At 41.3% G+C, this 14,915-nt stretch overlaps 1 protein-coding gene across 1 annotated transcript in view; it reads right to left on the minus strand.

Annotated features, from left to right (window-relative positions):
* Positions 1–3,112: 3,112 nt before the first annotated feature.
* tspan9a (tetraspanin 9a) overlaps positions 3,113–14,915 on the minus strand; it is a gene marked incomplete at its 5' end in the record, with an annotated part of 73,005 nt that continues 61,202 nt past the window's right edge. Inside the window, 4 exons of the mRNA XM_080028228.1 lie at positions 3,113–8,469; positions 12,178–12,261; positions 13,314–13,445; positions 13,875–13,976. Of these exons, the coding sequence (XP_079884354.1) occupies positions 8,398–8,469; positions 12,178–12,261; positions 13,314–13,445; positions 13,875–13,976 (390 nt within the window). The 3' untranslated portion in view covers positions 3,113–8,397. The remainder of the gene's footprint in view (positions 8,470–12,177; positions 12,262–13,313; positions 13,446–13,874; positions 13,977–14,915) is intronic.

Genomic DNA, 14,915 nt, shown 5'->3' on the forward strand with positions numbered 1-14,915 from the left:
CTTCGTTCTGATGTTTTCCACTGTGCTTTTCTTTTCATTTGTGCTCGAGAGTGAGTCTGCTGAGATTCAGCCAAGTGACACTGGAAATGAATCAAGACGTCAAAATGTCAGGCCACCTACTCTACGATGGGATTTAGAAGTGAAACTCGATTGATAATGGTCTGGCAAAATGGATCATCTGTCAGACTGACCAGAGGGATTATCTGAAGATAGAGTACAGATTTTATTTTAAATATTATTTAAATAACGTCGCCTATTGAGTTAAATGTAAATGCGTGAAATATTCATAACCGCCCCTCTTCTATCTCATGCTCATAGATTCAGAAAGGAGTTCTGAACTGTCCTTGAAAATGGGAATACCGTATGTGAATACTTAATCAATGCTTTTATATCATTACATCATACGTCTCTGTGGAGTGATAGAAGGACATGAGGCTCCTCAGGTAAGCTACCTCAGTGCCTCACCAGAGGTAAATGAAAATTTAATGAGATTGATCTCTCGCTCTTTTTTTTTTTAGACGGGATACAAGTCTGTGTTTGTCCCACGGGCGCTTGCCCTTCCTATTCTTGCAACATTTTGCTTAAAGCAGAAGTAAGCGATATATTTATGTTAATATACATGTCAAATAGCTCTATATTCATACAGTGATCACTTATATTGTGCACGTTTCATAACACAGGTCTCCCAGTCACTCTGCACGTAATCGTCGAGGAACGTTTCTGGTATCCCACAACCGTTCATCCAATCAGAAGAGAGAACGCTACAAACTGGCACATCTCTCTGCCCGAGCAAGCTCAGAGAGTGACAGAGGGTTGAATGTTAATGCGCATACAATGGCAGAACAGTTAAAAATCCTTACCAATGTCTGCTTTTATGGGTTTTATCATGTTTTATCGCACTTACGGATCTCAGATGAAGCTAAACAACTTGCTGCTTGAAGACCGCTGTGTGTTAATGTGGTGAGGTATGGACGAGGGAGGGGGACTGCTAACTGCAGTCAATGACAGGAGGTCAGCTAAAAGAACCATTTTGCATACTTCTCCTTTAACCCTTTGTATTGTTTTGAGGAATATTTAGATATATAGATTGTTACTTTCCTGCAAAGACTAAGATAATTTTTTAGTGCACCTGGAGCGACTGGTCGGCTACACCTAACATACACCCTGCTGGGGAAAACCAAAGTCAAGAAAGAATGGCAAATTGTGTATTTAGCGGGGTAATATAGCTACCACACCCTCTATAAAACCAACTAAGGGTATACATATTTACCCAAAGGTCAAACTAACCCCCAACTGCTTTTTACACTTCCATTTCTGTACACTTAATATTTAGCAACCACTAGCAGCTGGATAGCATAGCACAGCATGAATCAACAATTCCATGGTGTTGTTTTACGTGGCTAACTCGACCCCCACTTAGAAATAGTAGGCATTATCCCCTGTAAATCTACCATTTAAGTATTTGTAAGGTGTATTTGTACAGTAGGGGAGAACGGGGTAAGTAGGCACACTTTTTACTCTAGTGAGAATTTCTTATCACCTAAACATCTTTCAATAGTCATTCCTACATTAAATTGAAGCTTAAGGTGTTGGCTTGAAATATGTACCCCTCACTTTTTCTATCTTATTGTAATAAAGAAGAAATTAATCATCAAAGACACCCTTACACATTGTGACAACCAACCCCATCAAGGGGTTGGTTGTCACACACTATGGGGTTGTTTGTCACAATGTTAACTTAATGGGAATACTCTTAAAAAGAAGGCAAGAAAGTAGAACTAAATTTGAAAGTTTAATTGCATTGCCAAGTTGACAAATAGGCCTACATAACTTACTGTAGCCTTGGCAGCTGGTCTAGTTTGGGATGCACTGGGTTGTTTTGATTTTGTTGCCCTTTTTTCTTTTGCATGCTAGCTGCCTTTTCCTGCTCTATTCTTTCCTTCTCTGGGGTGTCAGTGAGGATACAGCTTGGCAATTTATTTTGTTATTGGGTTCCTTTTCTGGCTGCAGCCTTGAGATAACATGTGACAACCAACCCCCCAAAAAATTTGACGACCAACCCCAACTTCGATTTTTTGCTAGCATCAAAGCCAACAACCATCTGACAACTAATTAGCTTGCTAACCACAAACTAAAATATAGTTTACCCTTCACACTTTGTATGGGTAACAAGCGTTTTGTTATAAACCCATTGTGTAAAAGCCTAGGAGAAAAATACTGAGGAGCTAAATATTTTCAATTTGACATGAAAAACACAAACAGTCGTCTCACCTCAAATTCAGCAGTCTAACTCCAAGGAAGACTATGTAGGTGACCTCTGATCCCAATTCTGGATATTAACATACCACTATTTCATAGACAGCGCCTTCTGGTTCCGAGATATAACGATTGTGACAACCAACCCATGTGACAAATTACCCCGTTCTCCCCTACAGAAAAAAAACAACACAAATGTATTTGTGAGCTTTAGAAGTGTTGGTAGTTAGATGGTGTTATCTTTGGACAGTGTGTCTAGAAGTTATTCATTGTTTCCCATTTGTATGCTAAGCCAAGCAAACCATCTTGCTACCTTCACTCTTCAGACAGACATGAGAGTGGTAATTCTTATCATTGAACTCATTTCTAACTTTTCCTTTAAACAACTAACGGTGTATCACGTTTCACGTTGAATCCAAAAGTCTGAATAGATTTTACTTTAACTGCATTTATACCATTGTTAAACTAAAATGGTGTGTATTTCAAACATACCAGATCATTGAATTTCTAACAAATTCATTTTTTGATACTACAGTAAATCCGCAGCAGTATTAGCTTGTTTGCTCTTTAGACATGAGTCATGACTTCCCTTACATCTGACATCATGACATCATGATCAAAGAGCCTCGCTCCCAGGCAGTTAGAAAGATAGCAGGTTTACCCGGGGAAACACGACAGATTGACAGCAGCCGCAGAATTATGCTTTAAAGTCTCATCCAAATGAAAGCCTTCGAAATTCAGGTTAATGAAATGAGTTCTAGGTGAGCAAGGGAAAAAAATTGTGAAATGCTGTAATAACAATTAAGGGGTAACAAAAAAGTGTCCACGGTTGATTCTGTTCACTTTATTTCAGTACGTTACTCATACAAAATAATCTGTACAAAGGCTAAAATAGGTCATATTTTTTTGCATAGAAGGAACAGTGATGTGAAACGAAAAAAGCCAGGGTGGAATGGCACAATATACTCCACTCACTATCACACATGGGCCTGAAAACAGTTAAAAAAAGGGGGCTAACGCTACATACAAAAATATTCTGCTGCTCATTCCATGCTGTGGAAACAGGGAACACATTGTCGATGAATCCCACTTTCATCATCTCCTTTTTGTTCTTAAAACTCTGTTCAACATGCTGAGTACCATTAGATCATCCCAGTATCTTTAGGACAACAGCCCCTACGGTTTAGTAATGTTCTTAAAACGAGGCCATTTTAAGGCGGCGATGCCACTCTCTTTGATTCAATACACCGTGGAATCTGCTGTGACACCACTTCAGTTTGCTCTTCATGCCAAGTCCTGTCTTCCGACTCCCGAAAAATCAGCATCAAACTCTGCTTTAAAGCCGCCTACATAATTGACAATGAAATAAAAAGGGAATACAGCAGAAGCATTGAGTCATTGAACATGAAAGGCAATGAGCGCACAGTATGGTGGGGGTTTTTTGTGACACTCTTTCCTTTATTTAAAAAATAATTAATTTAGAGAATAATGAGAAGGTAGTAGTGCACCACCTATTATAGATACTCAGAGTGCTATCACAAGTAGCAGAAAAAAAACTCCACAGGACAAGGCTGGCGGGTATCAGACAGTGCCATCCAGCAGAAGAACACAACATCAAACACACCATTTTCTAGAGCATACATTTGCACTGCTCAGATATTCAGTTTTAGCACAGGGGGGGGGGGGGATTAGGAGGAGATTACAGAAAGAATATGTCGAAGGTGGCAGAGGAAAGAAAATCGTAAAAACTGTTTCTTTTACCATTTCTGTGGATTATTGGGAGAGCTCCCATGTGTATAAAACGGGAATACTTCATACTCTTCCCCAAAGAAAAACAAAAAGACTTACAGAAAAATGTGTTTTACTACAAGATGCAAATACACTGAAATAAAATATGTAATTTACTGACAAGAACACAAATTTACATAAAATGTACACTGCTCCTGTGCTTAAAAAAAAACAAAAAAACACAAGCAGAACTGTCAAATGCGAGAAAAGGGATAACATATGGGCGACATGTCTGTAAATGAGCACAAACGAGCAGGTGTGTTGTTAGGCAATTACGCTGTCAATGTAAATTTGATAACAAGTGGCTGAGGTAAAAATAGAAGAGTTACATGAGTGGTAAAAATTAGCATATTTACAACCGTGGGCCCAACGTTCAGGTTTGATATATTGTAATGACATGAGCTGTGTTGTGCAGTGTCAGCGAATAGATCATGCTCTATAAAAACACAAAATGGGCCTTAACACTGGCACTTTTTAAAAGACATACTGCAATTTATAACAGCATGTCCTAATTGAATTAAACTAGGTCCTCCTAATGCCTTTTTGGGGGCTTCACTGGCTGCCTTAAGCTAGGTGTGTCCCTCTCTATCAATTCTGATTTAATTGCTTTAACTGCCTGTAGCAATGTTAAGACAGAAAGGCGATTTTTTTGCACCAAAGACTGATCCTCTAACAAAACAAATGCTTAATAGTGTCATGTTCTCACAATGAGCAGCAATGAGCCTTTGTTATTAATGAAGAGAAATAAAAAAAACCCTGTAGAAACAGCCTACAACAAGAACAAAACAGCAGTGCATGGTATAAAAGCAAAACATTAAAACGCCCGACGTACAAAAATAACATCAAACATATTTTGTGAAAATGGCATTCGTTGCTGTTTTTTTTTTAAACATGGAGGCACATCCCCTGACAAAAGCATGAAACAGTAGGTGAAGTAGCTTGAATGGGGAGTTCACAATGAGCAGAGAATGTCAGCACAGTCGGATGTGTTGGGGGCGGGGGGGGGCAAAGAGTTTCTGAAGTATGATGTGGGGGCATACTCTGGATTTGTTTTTTTATTGACACTTTTTCTCTATTCTCGCGTTTTCTGTGACATCCGCGATTCAACACTTGTTCCTGCCCCTGTGCAAGAAGATGCTATACACGACAAAATATGTATCATGGAGTTTTTCACCTGAACTTCTCACCTGCAGTTTGGTTACAGTGCAGCCCGATTGGCAGAACAGTTACAGCTATTTCTCCTGTTAACCCCTCCCTGGTGCAGAATACACCTCAGAGCTTCTTTGAGGCATTCCAAAGAGATTCCACAGCTGTATTTTTCTTCAGTGTCAGTTCTGCCAGCTTTCTGTGTATGTGGTGCTGGGTGTCTGCAGAGCGTGGTAGTAAATAAGGGATGTATAGAGAGTAGTTTGTGGAGGCAACCAAGCAAAGGAGACCACTCGTGCCTGCGCTGTATATCAGCAGCTGTCGTGTTCCTCCCTTGGAGACAACAAGAGGAGTTGGAGCATCTGGGGGGATGGGGGGGCAGTGAATCACAGCCAGCAGGGTTGCTGCGCATCACCTCACAGCCCAAATCTCTTACTTTTGATGCTCAAACTCACCCCGTATTCTAAAAACTGGTAAGAATGACTTCAGGTGATACTTTAAGGGCATACAGGCTGGCAATGAGTGAATCTCGAAGGGTTATTTCCTTTACATTGTTGTATAATTCTGATCATCTTTGTCCTTTCAGCTCACTTTCTGTCAGTAATAGAGATCTGGGAATGTGTTAAGGAGGAGTCTGATGGGGCAAGAAAGACTGGTTCTAGGGTTCTTGATTTGCTGCCAAAATCCCACACATCTTCACCAATCTTCATAATTATTATTTTCTTTCCCCCCATTTCTGGACTAATTTGACTTTCCTGCATTATTCTGAATTGAGAGTATCCAATGGATGCCACTGCCCTCAAAACTTTCTCACAATGGATGAATCTAATCAACGGGAGTAAATGAGAAACAATTGTGTGAATGTGCAGGGCTTTTCATTTCAACGTATTTCTTCAACCGCTCCCAATAGCACCGGTGTGGACTGTAAAGGCCATCAACTCATCAGATTGAACACAAGTCACTATTGATTGAAGTCTAAATAACTCCCCTTCCCCTCACTCAGGAAAAGGCCTAACATGAACACAATGTCAATGATGAGTATTGAACGGAAGCTACACATGGCAGTTCCGCAGTCCTAGCTAGTCCTTTACACCTCTGCCTATAGCACATACTCACAGAACAGTGAGAAGCCTAAAGAAGACGCACTGGAGGCCATTTTTCTTTAAAGCACCTGTAAACTCCAATCCAGAAAAATCATTCTAACCATGTACGTTTTTGGAGTTAGTTGCACGATAAAGCATAATGAAAAGAGTTACGTTTTTTACGTCAATCCAAATGAAAGATATTGTCATTCAAGTTTATATATTGTCATTCAATTGTCAAATAAGTATTTTGAACCAATCACGGCAGTTCTCTGCCCGAACGTTCAACACAAACTATGACAGTTGCCATGGAGACCCTTTGATAAGGCACCCACACAGTCCTGCCAAACGGTATAATGAAAAAGCTGTTTTCTTTAACTAAGGTTTATAGTATTTATGAACATTTATTTTCAATCAGATTTTTGTAAAAGCTTAATGACACACCCAACCTTGATATCATATATAGATTTGTACTATTTTAGACCAAGTTTCCAGAGGCTTTAAGTCACCCAGAAGATAAAGAGTATGTTTCAGTCTAAAAGGAGGCAGGCTGGTGCTGATGCCCCCTGCAGCGAAATCAGCCGTTAACAGAAATAAACAGACGTCCTACAGGGCTTGTTGCCATACCTATCTGTCTACAGCTTTGATCTTCCTACACTCCTGCCACCTCCTCCTCTGTGGCTGCGAGGAAAAGGAAGCGTTATTAAAACTGGGTAAAGTTGCATTTTCAGCAGAGGTTCTGAGTGTGTACGCATGGGGCATAAAACCTCATTGCTTTACTGACGTGTGGGAAGAAAATTGGAGTGAAATAAAGAAAGATGGAGGCAGGGGAGGGGATGACAACCAGAGAGAGAGAGAAAGGATGAGGAGGGCAGAGCAAATGGATGAGATCTCAAGAATACAGAGGAGAAAGTTTTTTTCGAGCCGCCTCCGCTAACACAATTGATGGCAGCGGGGTGACATGGCTGCTCCTGTTTTTGCCCCCTTGTGCCTTTGCTTTGTTTCTGTTTCTATGTGCATTTTTTTTTCTTTTTTTCTCTGCAGCTTGGGCAGTGTGATAAAATACATCCACACACACACACACACACACACACACACACTCGGGGGGGAACTTCATCACCGAGATCGCCTCACTTGACAGTCCTGGAGCAGCCCTAATATACAGCCATTTTACACCATTTGTATTGTGTCACAGGGAATGGGAATAGTGCTGGTGTAATGTGTGTTTGCGTGCGTGTGTTTGGCAGATTTGTGCGTTACAATTTATAATTCAGGCGATACTACAGAATTTGGTATAAATAAAACCAACCAAATCGATGATTCCTCATTCCTTTAGCATTCAATGATTCGTGGATTACATTTAACAACACCACCCTGGCATGTCTGCACCCCCCCGCAGTGTCGTCAAATCCAAAACCCCCCACACTCAACTACAAACACAAACACACACACCGCATGTCTGAGAGCTCATTGCACTGATCTGTTCAACACACACATTCCACAGGAAGCGTCGATGACACACACACACACAAACAAAAAAAATTAAAACATTTGACATTTTGACGACAAGGGAAAATCGGTCAAGTAGAAAACTAGCATGCCAGGTTGGAAGTTTTTTTTTTCATTTACAAGTGAAAAGGGGGGTTGACTTCCCACGAGAAGTGGAGGGTATCATCAGTCTCATATGTTCTCTTTGCCTCTGAGTGGGGATGTGTGGGCATTAGTTAAAAGTCTTCATTGTCTCAAAGTCTGTCCTTACTTCCGTCTTTCCAGCAAAGTGTTAGTCCAAGCGAAAAACAAAAAAATGTATACAATAGAAATGTATTCAAGAAGAGTGACAACCGATGGGATTCCTCTACCCTTGCCAAAAAGTAGATGTCCCCCCCCTACTCCTCCAACTTGTGTTACTCTTTGGCAAAATAAATGGTGAGAGGAGAAAGCGGATCAGAGCAGGGACACAGCTGGAATCTGTACAGAAGGGAGGGGGGGGGGGGGATGAAGGAGGCGTTGGATGCTCTTAAGAGGCTGTAAAGTGAGGAAGTTGGGAAGCAGGGGGGTGTTCAAATCAGAGTCTTATCCCATCAGGCTGTGGGGCTCCTCTCCATTGGGGGCCTCCTTCCCAAGGCTAAGCGTCGTACTTCTTCCCCGTTCGATGGATGTGGTGGAACAGCGTCATGGAGAACGCCATGCCCAGGAGCTGTGGAGGAGAAGGAGATGGTGAATTTGTGTGTCTGCATGTGTAGTGCATGTGTGTTTATGTATGATATACTGTAGATGTGTCTCTTGTGTGTGGTCCTTTTTTTTGATGTTCATGCCTTGGGCTTCTATGTATTTGGATGCACAATAAATCCTGTGGTGAAGCACTAGAACATTTATTTTCGTTTGCTCTCTTTTTTTCTCAGATGGCCTTCAAACGCGGGGCTCTGCAATCTTTGTGATGGAAAAACATGTACGGCGTGCACAAGCATTAAGTCAATGGAGTAAATTGAGATGCCACTGAATCAAAGTAGCTAGCTATCCCTTTGAAGTTTTCCATTACCCCTGATACTTCTACATCAAACACAGTCACAAGGCTGATCCTGAAACCATTATCTGGCTAAATAAGGACGGCATGGAAGTACTGTTTGGTGCGTATAGTCTTGACTAAAAAGGCAACGTGGATTTCATGCAAACAGCCTCCATTGGGGATTCATAAAGGATACCTTAAAGGGATAGTTCAGTATTTTTGAAGTGTGGTTGTGTGAGGTACTTTTGCATAGTTAGTCTGTTTACCTTATGGAGATGTCGGTCAGTGCAGTCATTTAAAAGAGTTTGGGCGAGACGTCGCTGTAGCAGAAGTCAGCATTGTACTGTTGTAGACGGGGGCAGCAGAAAAATGCTTTTCTTCCCCATTTATATAAATGTTTACTTCAAAAATAAGTATCCATACAATTGTACGCTAAATTTAGATTTTTTTCAGACAGATTTTTGGACTGATACGCTACACAGCACTGGCAGACAGCCATTTATTTTTGCATCGTTTTCAGTCGTATTTAGGCCATGTATTACAACACCAACTCATCTCGGTGCAGTTCAGCGTATCAGTACGCAAATCAGCAGGGAAAAATTCCTAGATTTAGTGTACAATTCAAGTGATATTTATTTTTTAAGGTAAGCATTTATATACTAGGCGAAAAACCTTTCTACTGGAAATACAAGGCTGACTTCTGCTACAGCAAAGTCCCTTCCAAACTCCTGAAAATGACTAAGCTGACAGCCATTTCCTATAGGTAAATGACTACTATGCATAAGTACATACAACCCCACTTCAAAAATACTGAACTATCCCTTCAAGCTGCTGTAAATAAAACATGACGTGCCATTTGAGGTAAATAATTAACAACATAACATTGATGTAGAACCTATGTAAAACTATTGTACTCCTTCAAAAAACCCAACCCACTAATTTGCATATCGCTCAAAGGTTTTGCTATCTGCTTCATTCACTCGGTGTGAGACAGTTGCTCCTACAAGACTGTTCAAAGCTCATTCGTCATCCACATATAAATACAGATGAGATTTCTGAGACCATGGTGAGTGAAGCTATACTCAAAGGCTTTCTCCAAAGTCTGTCATTATGCTGCTTGTCTGAATCATTCACGAGCCAGTTCTCCATGCCTTTGGTTATTATTGTTGTATATTTGAGTTGTTGGGCATCTGCTTTTCTTGATGCTCATCACTGCCATGTCCTCCACCCTACCTCCGTCTGCAAAACTGACAGCTCAAGGTCTGTTTCTTGACTCTCCCAAACACCCAGGACAGTTTGTGTGATTGTGTGAGGTGTGTGTGTGTGTGTGTGTGTGTGTGTGTGTGTGTGTGTGTGTCTGTCTGTGTGTGTCTGTGTGCGCGTGCAGAGAGGGAGAGAGATCATTAAAATCCATGTCAGCCGAGTCGGTGTTGGTGGAGGGAGTGGTCATTATGCATGAAGTCTTTATCAGTCTCCAGTCAGGGTCGATATTAGTCACTGTTCTGCATGTGCATACTGTGTGTGTGTGTGTGTGTGTGTGTGTGTGTGTGTGTGTGTGTGTGTGTGTGTGTGTGTGTGTGTGTGTGTGTGTGTGTGAAGAATGTACAAACAGGGAAGAGGTAGTTCCAGACCAAGAGAAAATAGTTGGTGAGTTAGAATAAATGTGTCTGAGCATTTAAAAGACTGTGATCTTGTCATAAATATGTAGTGATCTGAAGATATTAACAGTAATGCTGACTTTCCCTCAGTGCTCAGCTGCACCATCTTCCCCCTCAAGGGCATTAGAAAAGTTCAAAATCTTTGAAAACTGACAGGGAGTTTTCACAGTGGAGCCACCTTGCTCTCAAAGAACCATATAAAGGCGCGGGAGGGCAAAATAAATAAAGCAAGAGATAGTGTTAAAAGACCGAAAAATGAAAAGGAAGGAGCAGTGTGCAGGGGGATGATATATTGCATGAATATGGGATGTGATGGGAAACACACTTAAAATGGTTGTTTCCATGCACATGTTTTGCATAAAGAATAGCATAGAGTGGATATTCCAGAAAAGGGTATAGACATAGTGGCAAATAGTCCTTTTACACTTGGCTGAGGTGGAAAAGCGGAGGTATAATTGCAATGGAAACAGACTATTAGCGAACTGGTGAGACAGAAAAAAAATCCTCAAATGCATCAGTGAAACATACATAAATCATGTCTTTCCATCTGCTTTGTTTTTTTTTCGTCAATTCAAAGGTTTGGCCATATGTCGCGTTGTGCCTCATTGTTCTGCAATGGTCTCACCAATAAGCACAGGCAGCTGTTTATTTCGATGCGGCCAACTCCTAATATACGTACGTTTAACAACAGTGCATGGAAACCAGCTTTTAATATGCCATATCAGTTTCTCTTATGCATATTTTCTTTGAAATCCATTCAAAATGTCTGCTACATTTGGATGGAGAGATGAGAGATTAAGTCATGAATGAAATAAAAATATAATAAGTAAATGTTGCAAAGAGAGCAGGTGGAAGTCACAGACAATAAGAGTTGTCTCTTAAATGTGTATGGTCTCCTGGAGTAGCGGAAGGGATGCAATGTAAGTGTTGCAATATGCTAGGCAAAATGTTGCAAAGAATGTGAGGTAGGTGCGAGAAAGGATTATATATAATAGACCTGTGAATAAGGTGCAACACTGAGAGAGATATTCTTAGAAAAGATTGATTCAGGGACAGAGCTAAACTATTACAAACTGTTTGAACTCCAGTGAAGACTTCACACTTGTCCAGGGGGCTTTATGAATCAATTTCATATACGAACAGAGACTACGGGAATAAGGAGAGTATACTGGAGGGAGATTACAGAAAGACTTGCACAGGTTGTGGCGTGTCTGTCTGGAGCGAATAAACACAGAATGCAGAAAACACAAATGCAAGGCAGAAATACACTTTGTTTTGCTGAGTCTGAAAACACTTTTAGGTTACTGCTGAAACTAATGCAACGACAGCAGAGTTCAGGACAAAAAGATATCTTGGGAATATCTATCAAACCTCCCCCACCACCACTGTGCCTTTAATCTACGTCTCCATACCTGGGGCTCTAGATTCAGTATCTCCTGCCTTCTGATGGCTCCTCCTTATGCATGACTACAGCCTGCTTGGCACACAGCCAGGTGGCTTTGATTCTCCCAGACAGGATCAGGGTGTAGAACACAGACTTGACTTCAATATTTCAACATGTGTGGGTGCCAACAAACGCCGCCCACTCAGCACAGGTCTCATAACTTTCTCTGTAGAAGTGGTTCGCACAGAGGCCACTGGATAAGTTTTTTTTATTTTTTATTTAAACAAATGCACACTGACACAAAACAAAATAAGGAGAAAAATAAATGGGAAGAGAAGAAAATGAAAAATTCCTCACCTGCACTACCAAGATGACCATGCCTATGGTTCCCAGCATGTGCTTGTTGTCGTCCAGCCATTCCTCCACTTTCTCGAAGCAGCCCTTAAAAATGGAACGACAGCTTGTGAAGATACAGCCAAGCAACAGAAAAAAAGGGTTTCCTCTATCAAAGAATTGTGTCACTTCAAAGCCGTAGCCGGTCACCTGTAAAATACCTCAACCATACAGTTCACACTTTTCCAGACAGGAAAAGCTCTTACCTATAAGAAATACCCTCGGATGAATTAAATACCAGGTGATGTGTTAAAACGGAGTGAATTACCCATGAGTAAGGTACTTATATATGCAGACTTATATATGCCATATGGACAGACGTGAACACGAGCTCTGAAGTATATTATTCCCACCTGGGTTCATTCAGAGGGCACTCACTGCCAGTGAGTTGGGGGATAAATAACTTAATGGTGGTTTCAGATGCAAAGTGGTGCCCTTTCTCAGGTACGGGTGCTGAGGCAGCATGTAGAAGACTTAACCATATAGTGTGTGGCCGTCTCCTCTGGGCAAGGATTACACACACGCTCTTAAGTGATGCGCTCTCTCAATGGGCCATGCTCCAGCTCTGCCTATTTTCATTTTGGCAATTACATTACAGCTTTTTTTAATCCCCTACTCTGGACCCCGCTAACGAACCCTATGCCAGACCGATAACAGATTAGACTTGTAATAGAGGGAGATTGGTGAACATTGAGCTGCAAGGTTTAAAAAAAAAAAAAACGTCTGTTGTCTCATGCATAATGGAAAAGAATCCATTGTCATCAGTATTCGGCAATACGACAAAAAACTTTGAAACCCAGAGTTGTAAAAGCAACTAACTGAACAGATGGGACTAAAGATTTAAGATGATATAAGATTCATGATTATTATGTAGCCCTGTGAATAACATTGTGTGTAAACTAGGCCCTAGATCGACATAAACATTATTGAATACCACATTTATTCAAACACAACTGGGTGTGAAACGAGACAAGACCATATGGATTGGGCCGATGATCCCACAAGTGTGATATCCACGCACACACAGGCTTATGTTATTATGAGACAACATAATAAAACACGTTTGCATTTTTCATGACAGCATTGCATTTACAACTCACCGTGTTCCAGAACATGTTGGTGGAGTTTCCCCCGCAGTTCTGGTAATGCTCCTGACAGCAGCGGTCAGGCACTACCTTCTCCTTCAGGGCCTCGTACCAGTCAGTGTATGCTGTCACACCGCAGCACTTCCACTGTGAATGCGCCGAATGCGCCGCACACACACACACACGCACACGCACACACACACACACACACACACACACACACACACACACACACACACACACACAGTTAGTTAATGCTGCCTGTCAGTCAAGGGAGACCGCAAACTTACTCTCACGCAGCATGAATGAAATGGTAATTATTCCCTTTGCTTAAGAGGACTTAAACATGTGTGTGTAATTAAATGTACTTAAACAGGCAGTTTTGACTATTTAATGTTGCATTAATGCCACCACAGCTACAAGCGGAAATAAATTAGCGGGAAATATTTTAGCAAAAATGTTTAATTTATGTGTCACCTCTACTAGTGTCGAGAGTGTATATGCATGCTAATATTTTGAATATTAATATTTGAATATGATAATATTTGTCATGCGAGGTCCGTGCCTACTGCCTACCTCTGCCTGGATGATGTTCCAGGCATTTCGCAGGCCGATGTTGTTCTCTGAGTTGTAGAGAGCCAGCCCGTCCTTCAGATCCTGCTTGGCGTTCTTACTCACCTGGAGAAAGAAAAGAAAGACAACCGTGGTCTTGGTTAAATTGCTCTGCGCCACAAGTGCTCCCCGTAAAGTGCTTTTTGTTGTTTTTTAGGGGACTGCGTCTAGGTTTAAATAAAATTGAAATGAAAGGAGATAGAGAGGAACCGTAGATACAATAATGCCTATAGAAAACTAACAGCAGCTCATTTACAGGTACTGTAAGCCTTTTTTCTTGATACATTGACTTGGATTTTTTTCACGATGACTGCAGATTTGACACACGTCATGTGTTGCGCACACACAACAACTTCAAACGCGCCCCTTCCGAAAGAGCTGGCTAATGATTTTCCCCTTTTGCCCGAACCCTGTGAACAATGTGCCCAGGGTTGTGCCATGTCTGATGGAGATTAATATCTTATTGGATGTGTTAATGAGAAACACAATCGTAAAGCCTTAGTTTCGCGGCTCTTGCTTTGCCCCATGGGGATTTGCTAACTGCCAGGACAGATTGAAAGGCGCTTCAGATATATGGGGTAATTATTCCTGGGAAAAAAAGGACAAGCAATGCCAGAACGGAACCGTGCTGCATCTTCACTGGGAAATAAAAGTTATATCACAGCCAAAGGAACACACTTGCTTTAAGCTTAAGGCATCAGACTGACTGTGCGTGTAGGAGAAAGGGCCTCATGGTTGTCATGGCACGCTTTTATTTTTATTTTTAGATATATATATCCTACTCCTACTTCTTAACTCCGAGTGGGAAGACTGGTGTTCGGCAAGACATTGTTTGGAGGCTGCTCGGTGAAGAAATATGACGGGATAATTCAAATGGAAGCAGCCTGGTAGATAATGTCAGCCGGGTTACTTGACCCATATAGCAAAGCAGAGACCCATATTGTGTTCACTCAACTCTATATGAAAAGAGGGACCAAACCCTTCTTTGATGATCGAAAAGAAAAC

This window comes from Ammodytes marinus (assembly GCF_949987685.1).
Source record: "Ammodytes marinus genome assembly, chromosome: 5".
In the NCBI taxonomy this organism is placed as follows: Eukaryota; Metazoa; Chordata; class Actinopteri; order Uranoscopiformes; family Ammodytidae; genus Ammodytes; species Ammodytes marinus.